Below are 14376 nucleotides of genomic sequence, written 5' to 3'. Positions count from 1 at the left end.
CATCCATAAATATAATTCCTCATAGCTAAGCGAACCATTGAAACTTACACAATCATCCCGCCCCACCAGAATGAACCGTAAATGCACATTACAAGTCCCCCCCTCTTAAGAAAGCCTGTCTCTCAGCCACGAGAGATCGTGCCCTATCTATCTCTGGCCCCACTCACTGGAACTCCCTACCCCTCAACCTCTGCTTGGAGCCTTGCCCCCTCAAATTTCAAAAATGCTGAAGACATGGCTCTTCCACCAAGCTTTCCCGGATTAATCCCTTTCCGTATCTCTGCCCCTTGACCCCCGTTGTTGTCGTCATTTTCCAATGTAATCTGCTGATTCATTCAACTATTGTAATACCGTTGCACATTTTGTAAATATTTTTCCCATTTTTAGATTTTTGCTATTTATTGTTTTCCTTTAAGTTTGCCTCTTCCTTGCTTCCTCTTCTATTTTTCGGTTGTCCTGTTTCCCCCCTCCCCTGTTTCATTGTATTTTCCATCTTTTTGTTACACATCATATCGGTTTACAGTGTATTTTAATGTCGGTATAGAAAAGCTGTTAAATAAATAAATTCGATGGTCTTCCTCTCCGGCAGGGGCCTGCTTCTTTTTTGTGGGCAAGAAAGACGGTACCCTTGGTATGTGTATTGATTATCGTACCTGAATGCAATCACCGTGAAGGACCGGTATCCACTACGATTCATAGCCGAGCTATTTGACCACTTACAAGGGGTGAAAATATTCTCTAAGCTGGATCTCCATGGAGCATATAATTTGGTCCGGATAAGTGAAGGCAATGAATGGAAGACAGCGTCCAACACCAGGGATGGTTACTATGAGTATCTGGTTATGCCATTCGGACTCTGCAGCGCTTCCTCCGTTTTTCAAAACTTGCTGAATGAGATTTTCCACATCCCCCTCTATGAATCGTGGTCGTGTACTTAGACGATATCCTGGTATTTTTCAAGGATCTGCAGTCCCATCGCCAGGATGTTGCCAAAGGGTTGCAACAGCTGCGGGAGAATCGCTTGTACGCTAAATTAGAAAAATACGTTTTCGAAAAAGAGGCTCTTCCTTTCCTAGGCTACATAGGCTGTAATCAAGGTTTTTGTATGGATCCAGAGAAACTTGAGCATTCAGGACTGGCTGTAACCCAGCGGTTTGCGGGCCCTTCAGAGGTTCCTGGGCTTTGCAATTTATTACCACAGTTTAATTTGGAACTATTCCAGATTAGCCGCGCCACTCACAGCCCTAATACATAAGGGAGCCAATGCTAAGTAATGGCCTACCAAGGCTGTGGTAGCTTTCCAAACTCAGGCCTTTCTCCAAAAAAACATGTCTCCAACACCCTGATCTAAGTCTTCCTTTTGTGGTGGAAGTGGATTACTCGTCTGACAGAATAGGAGCAGTGCTCAGTCAACACAATTGTTCAGGAACCTTACACCCCTGCTCCTTCTTCTCCAAGAAGTTTTCCTCAGCCGAGTGAACTATGCCATCAGCGACAAGGAACTTTTAGCGATCAAACTTGCATTTGAAGAGTGGCACTGGTGGCTCGAAGGAGCTCAACACTGAATTACCGTCTACTCTGACCACAAAAATCTGGAGCATCTCCAGCAGGCGCAATGCCTCAACCCACATCAGGTTTAATGGGCTCTCTTGTTTATGCGCTTTGACTTCGAGCTTCGTTACAGACCCGCAGCCAAGAATCTCTGTGCAGATGCTCTTTCCTGCTTATACAGGTCTGAGGAAGCTGCCAAGCTTTCACAATATATCATTGATCCAGCTCGAATCCTCCTCCTCGCCACTGGGATTGTCCCACCAGGGAAAACAGAGGTTCCCAAAAGACTCTGGAACAAGGTTTTTGTCTTGGTCCCACGACTCTCATGTCGCTGGCCACTCAGGACGTGCCAGAACCCTGGCCTTACTTCAGCAGTTCTATTGGTGGCCTAATATGCGCAAACACGTCTGGGCATATGTAGATTCTTGTCCAGTCTGCGCGCAACAAAAAGCTTTGGTAGGATGTCTTTGGTGACAGTCACAGCCACTGTCTGTCCCCGAGCGAGTGCTATCCTTAGCCGGACCTACATTGTGGAATATATTTGCCACTTGAAACAAGATTACAAAGAGATTTTAAAATATTCAGAAAAAGTTTAAAAACATGGCTTTTCAAAAAAGCATTTCACAGCAAGAATGGTGAATAAGAAAGATGATAAACATCAACACATAGCATAAAGTCACTTAGACATGTAAATGCATTTTTTATTATTTTTAATGTTAGAGAAACATAGTGTAAAGTACAATACCTGTTTGATTACCTTATAATTCAGATGAATGAACTGGTTCCATGTCACTTACCATATACATTATTTTATGAAAAATTGTAACCAATACCTTATGGGCACTCTTGTTAGAATAGTATACACAAACTTAAATATTTGTGCCTCCCTGTAAACCGTTGAGATGGTATATAACTAAACGACGGTATAGAAAAGATTATAAATAAACATCCACTGATTTCATCGTGGACCTCACAATCTCTCAGGGTAAGTCGGTCATTTTGGTGGTAATTTTTTTCGATTTTCGAAATGGTCCACTTCACGGCATTTACCTGGCCTTCCTTTGGCTCCCCAATTGGCTCAACTCTTTGTGCAGCATATCTTTTGCTTGCATGGGCTTCCTAGGCACATTACTTCAGATCGGGGCACCGAGTTCACTGCAAGATTTTGGCGTAACCTCTGTAAGAAGTTCAACATAGCCTTAGACTTCACAACCGCTTACCACCCCCAAGTCTAATGGTCAGGCTGAGCGGACTAATCGTTCCCAAAGCAGTTCGTGAGAACCTACATCAATGCTCGACAAGATGACTGGGCTGATCTCGTACCCTGGGATGAATTCTCGCACAACTCTCATCCCTGCACGGCCACAGGAGCTTTGCCGTTTCAGATCGTCTACAGCAAACAGCTGCTTCCAGCACCGCCACTTCTTTTGTCCATTCTCTCTCCAGCAGTTCAGTTAATGGCTGAGAAGTTAAAACAACTGTGGATCCATACCCAATGTATGATTAAGCAAGCAGGCTTGACGGCCAAAAGTTTCATAGACCGGCACCCCGATTTCAATGAGGAGACAAAGTTTGGCTTCGTACTCGCACATCTGCTTAAGGGTGCCATCCATTCGCTGGTTCCCCATTTCATTGGTCCCTTCTCAGTGCTCAGATAATTGGGACCAGTGACCTATTAACTTCGGCTACCCCCATCAGTAAAGATTCATAACTTTCCTAAGCCTCCCATACTCTCCTGGCCTGCTTAGAGAGTTCCTGATTTGCCGCTGAGAGCGATGCTATCTATCAGGTGCATGAATGTTTGGAGACTAGGTCAAAGGTGGGAGTACCTTGTGCCCTGGGAGGGATATGGGCCAGAAGAGAATTCATGGGAACCGGCTTCCAGCATCCTAGACAAGAACTTAATTAAGCAATTCCATGTGATCATCCAGGAAAACCAAACCTCCAGGGGGGGGCCTACAGGGAGGGGGGGGGTACTGTTGCACATGTTGTGCGCGCATCGGGGCCTGCCGATCTCGCTGGGGTTCACCAGTACCGCTGCTGTTCTGCGGCCGTCTTGCCTCTCCTCATTGCTGTCATCTGGCTCTGTGTGCACGGATGGGGCCTGCCGCGGTCACCTGGGTTCGACACTGCCGTTCAGTGGCAATTTTGCTTCTTTCCCAGCCGCTGTCATCCCGGTTCCCTAGGCGCGCAAATACTTTACATTTGAATTAAAGGGCCAGCAACAGCTTTCCTCGCAGCCCTTTTGTATGATGACATAGTGCAGGGACTATATAAGGATAGTTCATGCACTCTGCTAGTGCTTGGCAACAACTTTTTCAAGTCTCCCAGCTTGGTTTGCTGAGTTTCTGAGCTTCCAGGGCTTCCTTTATGTTTTCTGAGTTTCTGTCACATTTTGTTCTTCTGACTGATTCCTGCCGTGACACCGACCAAGAGTATCATCGTTTGTCGGTGTCCTGACAAAGGTCGAAGTGAGTATCAACATCTTCCTTGATCCTTGCCTGGACGTCGATCAGAGACCCCACATAAGCCCAGCCGGTCCCAGTACCCAATGGCTTAACCTAAGGGGAACTTGGGTTGGTAGAGGTGAAGCTCCAGTGTGGTCTCTGCTCCTCTCCAGCCACACCTGCCGAAGGTTAGGGACTTGTGGGGTTCTCCTCACAGATAGAAACTACTTCCCTTTGGTCCAAGGGTCCACTTCCCAGAACAGAACCCTATAAACAATCAGAAAATAAAGTGCATTCACAACATCTCATTATTTATACCAGATTTATTGTAAATATTCCCTAGAATGGTAAATTTTATTATCGTCATATACAGTTCATAGACCTTTTTCTTAGATTCATTTGTAATAGTTAGTATCCATTTAGTGTCTCCATGACAATTTTTATTGTTAACCTCATTCATTTGTGCAACAGGTTTTTGCATCATTGTTACTAACTCACAATTTGTAATGTTACAATATGTTGATTAAAAGTGAAAGACATATTGTAATATACCATATATGTCATTTGTTAATGTGAAAAAATTGTTTTGAGTATGAACACATACTGATTTTAAGAGAACCTATATGGTTGGTTAAGGGTTGAGGACACATTTTCTTTGTATCTCATTGTCTTGTGGGGGATTTGATTTGATTCTGTAAAAAATAAATAAATAAATAAATTATTTAATTTATCCCAGGACAAGCAGGATGCTAATCCTCGCTTATGGGTGACATCACTGACTGAGCCCTATCACGGAAAACTTTCTGTCAAAGTTTCTAGAAACCTTTGACTGGCACACTGAGCCCACTGAGCATGCCCAGCATGCCATGATATTCTCAGCCACAGGGGGCTCCCTTCAGTCTTCGTTTTTCCGCGCTGCTTTTGGCATCGTGGAGCAGGAGCCCTGTGTGAAATTCTTCACACAATTTCGGACTAAAATTCAGATTAAAATTTCATTTTTTCTCTCCCACATCGGGGTCTCTCTTTACCACTGGCCGGTGAGTAGAATAATTCCTTTCCGACTCATTTGAGTTTTCTAAATTTTTCATCAGATATCCATCGACGGCTGTCGCGGTTTATCATGGCCACAGGATTTAAAAAATGTCCCTAATGTAATCTGAATCAGTAGGTGAATTCGAGGTATTATATGGTCGAGTCTGTTGGTCAACATGAACAAATTATCTCACTATACCAACGCTCATCCGTATGTAATAAATTAAGACGCTGACTCTACAATACTAGACAAGATAGCTACAAGTCTGTACAGAAAATCTTGTGAAAAAAATAATCTTCTCCATTATACTAGCTTTCATCTCCACCATTTACGCAAGAATCTGCCCACAGGTCAATTTTTGCGTTTGAGGCGACTATGCAGCAATAAAGAAGAATTCTTTTTCCAAGCTGAAATTCTGGCTAGTAGACTGTTATGGCGAGGCTACCCCATTCGATACATAAAGCTTTAAAACGGGCTTCCATCATAGAACGCCAAAGGCTCTTTTTGAATAAAATAAGTGATGACAGCAAGTCTCCTTTAGTTTGTACTGTACCGTTTTCAGATAGAGCCAGTATGATCGTGTCTCTTATCACATGTCATTGGGTAATTTTAAAACCTCATAAAGATGTATTTGAAGAACCACCCCTGATTACTTACATTCGGGGGCGGAATATCGGGGACGCTTTGGTGCATTCTTTTTTACAAGAACCACATATTAATGATCCAAGTCAACCTTGCGAGCACTGGACCTGCCAACGTGGTTCTGTTTGTGATCAAGCCATCACGGGAGAAATATGGGTAGATGCTAAAGGATATCCACATACAGCCTATCAATACACAGATTGTTCGTCTACATACATAGTATATTTGATAGAATGTCTGTGCAAACTATATTACGTGGGCAGGACTAAGAGGATGGTACGTTCCAGGCTCATCGAATATAGAAGTTGTATCACTGCTGAGAAGCTCACAGCTCCAATGGTTATGCATTGCAAAGAATTTCAGCACACGTAGTTCCATTGGAGAATTTTAGAGAAAATACAGGTGAATCTGCGAGGGGGTGATTTGAACAGAGTTTTAAATCTTAAAGAGCAACAGTAGATCTTTAAATTGAGGACTGTGTCACCTGAGGGTTTAAATGCCTCCGTTGAATGGTATTCCCTTTTTTAGGTGGGGAGGAGTTTTGTGACGTCATTACAAGAATTTACAAATACAATGCTTTTGTCGAATGGTATTTCCCTATGCAGTTGGGGTGGAGTTTAGTGACATCATTGCAATGGTACTTAAGTCAGTTCTGGAGGGTTTCCGGAAATGAGAATAATGATTTGAACCCAAACGCTGGATCACCATCTTTTGAAACATTTATGTGAGTACACTGGAATTGCTTTGATCTAGGAATGAGCACTTGGCCATTGCGATACGAAATCTTGTCTGAACAATGTCACTCATAAGTTTTTTTGATGCAGGAAGACTGCTCTTGAAAAAGGACTAGCAAAAGGAATTAGCAGTCCAAAACACGGCCCCGTGTCGGGTTACCAGTTTTTGTCGGGAGATGATGGACCGTCATGAATTTACCGAAAGATTGTCACAATCAAGCTAAGTACTTTATCACTCGGAGTTTTCATAGCATAAAAAAGTTTGCTTAAAAAAAGGACTTTTGTGGGACTTTCCATTTAAATGACCTATGATTAAGAATAAGGCTGAGTCTCAAAAGCGTAAACTAATACGATGATGCCTAGTATGATGGTCATGTCGTGATGAATGCAATAGTATTGTAGAGTCAGCATCTTAATTTATTACATACGGATGAGGTTGGTATAGTCAGATAAGTTTTCCAAATGTAATCGGACCATGTCGATTACAGATCCACTCCTCGAGTGGGTACTTTGTTTGGGCCAGTCTCATGATGTCTCATCCTGCCCAAAATGTGCAGAAATGACCGCTAAAGGTCGGAAAGCACGGCAAGAAAAGATGGAACATTTGTTCCACCTTCAACTATTACCTTCCACATCGACGTCCACTCAGTCTTCTCCGGCTGGAGCTTCGAAAAGGATAATCCTTTAAAAAAAGTCGTCTGGAGGGTTCAGGGGATCGCTCTTCACCGACCCCCCCCATCCACGGCATTGATTAAGTCTTTATTGGGCCTAGAAAAAACCTCGGCGCACCGGTCTAAACATCGGCATTGACCTCCTTCGATTGTGGAATCTCTATTATCCCAGGAGAAGTCGACAGCCAAGTGGCCTCGCTTACAAGAAACACCGAGGCCTTCGACAGCGAGGCGTTCACCTTCCATCGAGGTGCCGGACATCGAACCTCCACAGGGCCCTGTGGTAGGACCGATGATGCCCCCACCACCACCACGTATAGTTGCTCTGCCTGCATCAGCTATTACGGAGGAACTGAGTGGATTCATCCGCCAGGCAGTGCGAGAAGCACTCCAGGAGCATCGACCCTCGATGCCCTCGCCGAAGCAGACACCATTGTCGATGCCAGTGCCCGTGCCGATGCCGGGGCCATCCCCGAAAACAGGACCAACATCGATGCCAGTACCCATGCCTGGGGCTCCAGGGCAACCGGAATTCTACATATTTCAAATGTTAATGGATAAACATGACACCCTCGTCGGTGCCATCCCACCGCAACCTATCTCTACTAAGCCTAGAGGAATAGGGGACGTTCCTGGTCAAGATCCGTTTGATCCTCAACCGGGACCATCAGGACTCTTCAGACCACTGGTTCCATCACTTCCACCAAGGTCTTCTCCTACTTTTCCTTCCAAACAAGTTCAATACGACTCATGGGAGGAGAAAAATACTGATTCCTCATCTGAAAGCTTCATGTCTGAGCCATCTCCTGAAGAAAGGAAAAAGTCTCCACCAGAAGACTTGTCCTTCACTAATTTCATAAAAGATATGGCAGACACAATCCCTTTCAACTTAGTGTCTGAGCAGGATACACGGCAGCAGACTTTAAAAGTCCTGGCCATTCCTATCCACGAAGTACTTTTGGAATTACAACACAGGCTTTGGGAACATCCATGTTCCATTCCACCAATTAATAAAAGAGTGGACCCTACATATCTTGTCCAACATGTTCTTTGTTACCAAAAGTCACAGTTACCGCATCAATCTGTAGTAGTTGAGTCGGCTCAGAAGAAATCCAAAAGAGTACGACCTCATTCCTCTACTTCACCAGGGAAGGATCATCGATTCCTGGACTCTCTAGGGAGAAAGGTATTCAAAGGAGCTATGTTTAACTCCAGGATAGCTTCTTAGCAACTCTATATGACGCAATACCAAAGGAATCTATGGAAGCAGATGCAGGAACTCACTGATTCCCTACCTCAACAGTACCAGGATGCAGCTCAGGCTATCATACATAAAGGACTTGAAGCTGGAAAGCATGAAGTCCGGGCTGCCTACGACAACTTCGAAACATCTTCAAGGCAGCTTCAGGAATCAGTGCATGCCGCTGGGCCTGGCTAAAAGCCTCTGACCTCAGGCCTGAGGTAGAGGATAAGCTGGTGGATTTACCCTGCGTAGGTGACAACCTGTTTGGGTCAAAGGTCCAAGACGCAGTGGCCCAACTAAAAGAACACACAGAAACAATGCGCCAACTATCGTCAGTCCTGCAAGACTCTTCCTCATCAATGTCTCACCGTCCACCAAGGAAAGAAGCCAGAAAACCTTTCTATAGGCAGAGACTGTATTATCCACCGGCATCCAGGGTTAGATCTTCTCGCCCACAGCAAAGATCTCAACCCAGATAGCCTAGAACCGTTAGGCCTCAACCACCACCGCAGTCGGGACCGGCTGCAGGTTTTTGAGGCCACCACCAGAGAGCAAAAGCCATCTCCACAATCCCAAACCGAGCCTGCCAGTAGGAGGTTGAGTTTCCTTCTTCCACAATCATTAGTTACAGATAACAGACCAATGGGTACTCTCAATAATATCACGAGGTTACCAACTCAATTTCCTCTCAATTCCAAGAGACTCTCCTCCAAAACCTTTTTCGCAAAACGAAAATCACATAATTTATCTGCAAGCAGAATTATCCACCCTTCTGAGAGTCAGAGCCACAGAACCGGTGCCCCGGACTCGGCAGGGCAGAGGATTCTACTCCCGTTATTTCCTCATTCCAAAGAAAACAGGAGGCCTACGTTCCATCCTAGACCTCAGAAATCTCAACAGATTTCTAAGGAAAGAAAATTTCAGGATGGTTTCTCTAGGCACCATGCTTCCCCTTCTTCAAACAGGAGATTGGCTTTGTTCTCCGGATCTGCAAGGCGCTTATGCTCACATTCCAATATTCCCTCCTCATTGCAAGTATCTGCGTTTCCTGGTGGGTCAATAGCATTTCCAGTACAGAGTACTACCATTTGGACTTGCCTCAGCTCCCAGAGTGTTCACGAAATGCCTGGCAGTAGAGCAGCACACTTACACAAGGAAAGTGTACATGTTTTCCTCTTTCTAGATGACTGGCTCATCAGAAGTCAATCTCAACAAGGAGCTCTGGCTTCTCTCAGTTGAACAATTACTCTGCTTCACTTGATAGGACTTTTGGTAATTGATGAGAAACCCCATCTCATCCCATCTCACGTACTTCAGTTCATCGGAGCAGAATTGTACACCATCCTTTCAAGAGCTTTCCTATCCGAGGATCAGGCAATGATACTCTCCCTATTGGCAAACTCACTACACTTGCAGACACAAGCGACAGCTCATCAGTTTCTCACTTTACTAGGCCACATGGCCTTCACGATTCATGTCACTCCTATGGCCAGACTAGCCATGAGAATAACCCAATGGACATTAAGTTCACAATGGATATAAGCCATTCAACCACTGTCATCTCCAATTCAAGTAACCCACCAACTACGTTCATCTCTCCTTTGGTGGATCAACAGAGTCAACTTGCGCAAGGGCCTACCCTTCCATCAACCAGTCCCAGAGATAACTTTAACTACAGATGCATCCACCTTAGGTTGGGGAGCTCACATAGACAATCTCCAAACCCTGGGTACTTTGACAAAACTCGAAGCAACATTTCAAATCAATTTCCTGGAACTTCAAGATATGCGTTATGCTCTGCATGCGTTCAAGGACTGCCTTTCACACAAGACTGTTCTGATTCAAACGGACAATACAGTAGCCATGTGGTGCCTGAACAAACAGGAAGGTACGGGCTCGTATCTCCTTTGTCAAGAAACAGCACAGATTTGGGACTGGGCTCTGACACATTCCATGTTTCTCTGGGCCACTTATCTAGCGGGCATCCACAATGTAGTTGCAGATCGCCTCAGTCGTCAATTCCAACCTCACGAATGGTTCCTGGATCCCTTAGTAGCGACCAGGATATTTTAACGTTGGGGACAACCAACAATAGACCTCTTTGCATCACACCTGAATCACAAAGTGGAAAAGTTCTGCTCTCTGCACAAACACCAACACCAGCCAGCCAAGGACGCCTTTGCTCGCCTTTGGAACTCAGGTCTTCTATATGCATATCCTCCGATACCGCTCATAACCAAAACTCTAGTGAAGCTACAACAGGACAAGGGGTCCAATGTTCTCATAGCCCCACATTGGCCTCGACAAATGTGGTTTCCCTTACTACTTGACCTCTCAATCGCAGAGCCAATTCTCCTGGGTGTGGCTCCCACTCTCATAACTCAAGATCAGGGCTGGTTGCGCCATACCACCCTTCAAACCCTATCTCTGACAGCATGGATGTTGAAACTTGATCTTACAACCACACAATCTTTCAACTAATGTCTCTCAAGTGCTTATAGCTTCATGTAAATATTCCACGCGAAATAACTATTCTTCGAAATGGAAAAGATTTACTTTGTGGTGCATACAAAAGGACATTGACCCTTTCTCCTGCCCCACACCTCTCTTGCTAGACTACTTATGCCATCTTTCAGACTCTGGTCTCCAGATCTCATCTGTAAGAGTACATTTAAGTGCAATCTCGGCTTACCACAATAAGATGGGAGATGCACCAATATCCATACAACATCTTGTAAGTAGATTTATGAGAGGTTTAACTCACCTTAAACCACCAATACGGCCACCAGTCACAGAATGGGACCTGAATCTGGTGTTAACAAGGCTCATGTGTTCTTCTTTTGAACCCATGAATTCCTGTGATATTAAATTTCTCAAATGGAAGACTATCTTCCTCATAGCCATTACATCAGCTAGAAGGGTTAGTGAGTTACAAGCACTTGTCACGTACTCACCCTATACAAAATTCCTACATGACAGAGTGGTTCTCCGTACACATCCAAAATTCCTCCCCACGGTAGTTACAGAATTCCACTTGAACCAGTCCATAGTTTTGCCCACATTCTTCCCAAGGCCTCATGCTCACCAAGGACTTTACATACCTTGGACTGTAAACGTGTGCTAGCATATTACTTAGATCGCATATTCGACCGCACTGCAGTCCACAGGAAATCCACTCAACTCTTTGTTTCTTTTGATCCAAACAAACCGGGTAATCCAGTGGGCGCAAACACTCTCTTCAACTGGCTAGCAGATTGCATAGAATTCTGTTATGAAAAAGCAGGCCATCCTCTCAAGGGGCAAGTAAAGGGGCATTCAGTAAGAGCAATGTCAACCTCAGTAGCACACTGTTGTTCAGTGCCAATTCTTGACATATGTAAAGCAGCAACCTGGAGTTCTCTTCACACCTTTGCAGCTCATTACTGTTTGGACAAAGAAGGACGACAAGATTCAGCCTACAGACAATCTGTCTTAAATAACTTGTTTCCTGTGTAATCCCAACTCCTTCTACATCCAACCTGCTGTGATTTTTGGCTGCCTCATTTTTACCAACAATACTTCAATGTTGCTTCACTACAAAAATGACTCAGCCTATAGCTTGCTAATCACCCATATGTGAGGACTAGCATCCTGCTTGTCCTGGGATAAAGCTAAATTGCTTACCTTGTAATATGTGTTATCCCAGGACAGCAGGATGTAGTCCTCACGAAATCCACCTGCCACCCTGCGGAGTTGGGTCCGATACATTTTATTATTTTATTTTTGCTAAAGCTTATTGCTATATATGAGACTGAAGGGAGACCCCTGTGGCTGAGAATATCATGGCATGCTGGGCATGCTCAGTGGCCTCACAGGGCCAGTCAAAAGTTTCTAGAAACTTTGACTGACAGATTTCCCGCGCGAGGGCTCCGTCAGTGACATCACCCATATGTGAGGACTAGATCCTGCTGTCCTGGGATAACACCTATTACAAGGTAAGCAATTTTGCTTTTTGTTAATATCAATTAAAGTTTATTGTAATATTTTGCACATGTTATGATTCCTTCATATTTTGGATAACATTGTATTTGGAATCTCATTCATTCTACCTTTGTTTGCTTGTACCTAATGCAAACCTAACACTGTCCATTCCTCAGCAATCACCATCCTTACAAAAAAGTATACGGGTGGCAGCATCATGTTGTGGGGATGCTTTTCTTCAGTAGGGACTGGGCATCTTGTTAAAATTGTAGGACAGATGAATGGTGCAATTTACAGGGAGATACTGCAAGACAACTTGCTTCAGTCTGCTTGGGAGAACGTCCACCTTTCAGCAGGACAGGAGTGGTTGAGCAACAAAAAGGTGAATGTTCTACAATGGCCAAGTCAAAGTCCAGTTGAGAATCTGTGGTACTATTTGAAAACTGCAGTCCATAAGCGTCATCCGATCAACCTGGGGCAAATCTGCCAGGAAGAATGGGCAAAACCACTTCCAAACAGTGTGCACAGCTGGTAGAAAATTGCCCCAACAGACTTAAAGCTGCTGTTGCAGCAAAAGATGGTTCTACCAAGTACTAGTCTGAAGGGGTTGATTACTTATGCAAGCAGCATTTTTCAGTTTTTAATTTTACTTTACAAGAAATGCATAGAAAAAATGAATTGTGACTTTGAAAATTTATTTAAGAGCACACTGGTTTACAATGAACATACTGTCTGGAATAATCTGTGTCATTTGTAATCTACACATCTAAAATTTTTAGGGGTTTGAATACTTTTGCAAGCCACTGTATCTCAGTGCATGCAAGGGTGCAAAGAAGGAATAAGTATAGCGGTAGGGGGGTGGAGCCGACCAGGAGAGGCAGTAAGGGAAGGGGGAGACCGTATTATAGTCCTGAACTATTATCATATTTTCTGTCTAGATGCTGAGCCGTTGATCAAGGTGTGAAGGCCGAAGTTCTTCCTGAGCAGCAGCATTCATGTAGCCCTGTCGTGTGCAGTGCCGTGTGGGCATGGCTGCAGATGCGCAGCAGGATGTAGAGTGTTCCTGTCTGGGATCACCTCCTGTGGTCAGTGAGTCTTTGTGTAGGGTACATGAGAATACTGCAGAGCTCCATGCTGGGAAGGTGCAGGAGTGCAGTGCAGCCACATCTGCAGCAGAGACACTGTCAGCACTGCAAGGTTATTCTCACAGAGAGACTTTAATAACTCCATGGTTGCCAACATGTCTGGATACTGAAAGAGGAGAGTCCCTTGGCAGCAAGCTCCTGATGAAGAGCAAGATGGGTCAGGAAGAGGAAACATTACAGAGGACTCCAGGTGTGTCTGTTCCCTTGCTGTTTCTTCTATTCTTCCCCATTAGGCATTCCTCTTTCCCCATTCTTCTGCTCCTCCACATACTGCAAGGTTCACTGATCTTTTGTTTGAATCATGTGGGGCTCTTATAGCTCCTGTTTGCCTGTCCCCTTGCTTTGTTGCTGCTGCTGCTCTCACCTTTCTCTTCCTATGGCTAAAGATGGAAAATGATGGGGGAAACCGTGAGGGCGCAGTCCTCCTGCACCTCTTCCTCTGTTCCTCCCCTCTGCCACACCCCCACCAAGTTAATCCTCCCTATCATTGCGATATAATTTATACCCTGATAATGTGGACAAGTGCAAGGTGTTGCATATAGGGAAAAATAACCCTTGCTGTAGTTACACGATGTTAGGTTCAATATTAGGAGCTACCACCCAGGAAAAAGATCTAGGCATCATATTTATTTATTTATTTATAGATTTTTCTATACCGGGGTACGTAAATAACATCACCTCGGTTTACATTCAAACAGTAATTCAGCATTGCGCTTTACAGTATAACATAGTAACTGAACGAATACAATATTAATAGAATATAAGCAATATATGAGAGACTGTGGAAATTAGGATGAGTAGTTGAGGATTCAGTTCATTAATAGTAGGCTTTTTTTAAATAACCAGGTTTTAAGGTTTTGTTTAAATTTTTTGTGACAGAGTTCCTGGCGTAACTCAGAGGGCATGGTGTTCCATATTGTTGATCCAGCAATGATGAAAGATCGTTCTTT

The 14376-nt window shown here is 44.2% G+C and overlaps 1 protein-coding gene across 3 annotated transcripts in view; it reads left to right on the top strand.

Moving 5' to 3' along the window:
- Positions 1-14376, top strand: part of GTF3C2 (general transcription factor IIIC subunit 2) — a 265747-nt gene that overhangs the window by 16279 nt on the left and 235092 nt on the right. For all 3 annotated transcript variants that reach the window (XR_003855599.1, XM_029595224.1, XM_029595225.1), the window contains exon 2: positions 13220-13616. Coding sequence is in view for 2 of the 3 variants with exons in the window: in XM_029595224.1 (XP_029451084.1) it covers positions 13310-13616 (307 nt within the window). In the remaining variant the exon portion in view is untranslated. The remainder of the gene's footprint in view (positions 1-13219; positions 13617-14376) is intronic.

This window comes from Rhinatrema bivittatum, chromosome 3 (assembly GCF_901001135.1).
Source record: "Rhinatrema bivittatum chromosome 3, aRhiBiv1.1, whole genome shotgun sequence".
In the NCBI taxonomy this organism is placed as follows: Eukaryota; Metazoa; Chordata; class Amphibia; order Gymnophiona; family Rhinatrematidae; genus Rhinatrema; species Rhinatrema bivittatum.
This window is presented reverse-complemented; position numbering and strand designations above follow the sequence as displayed.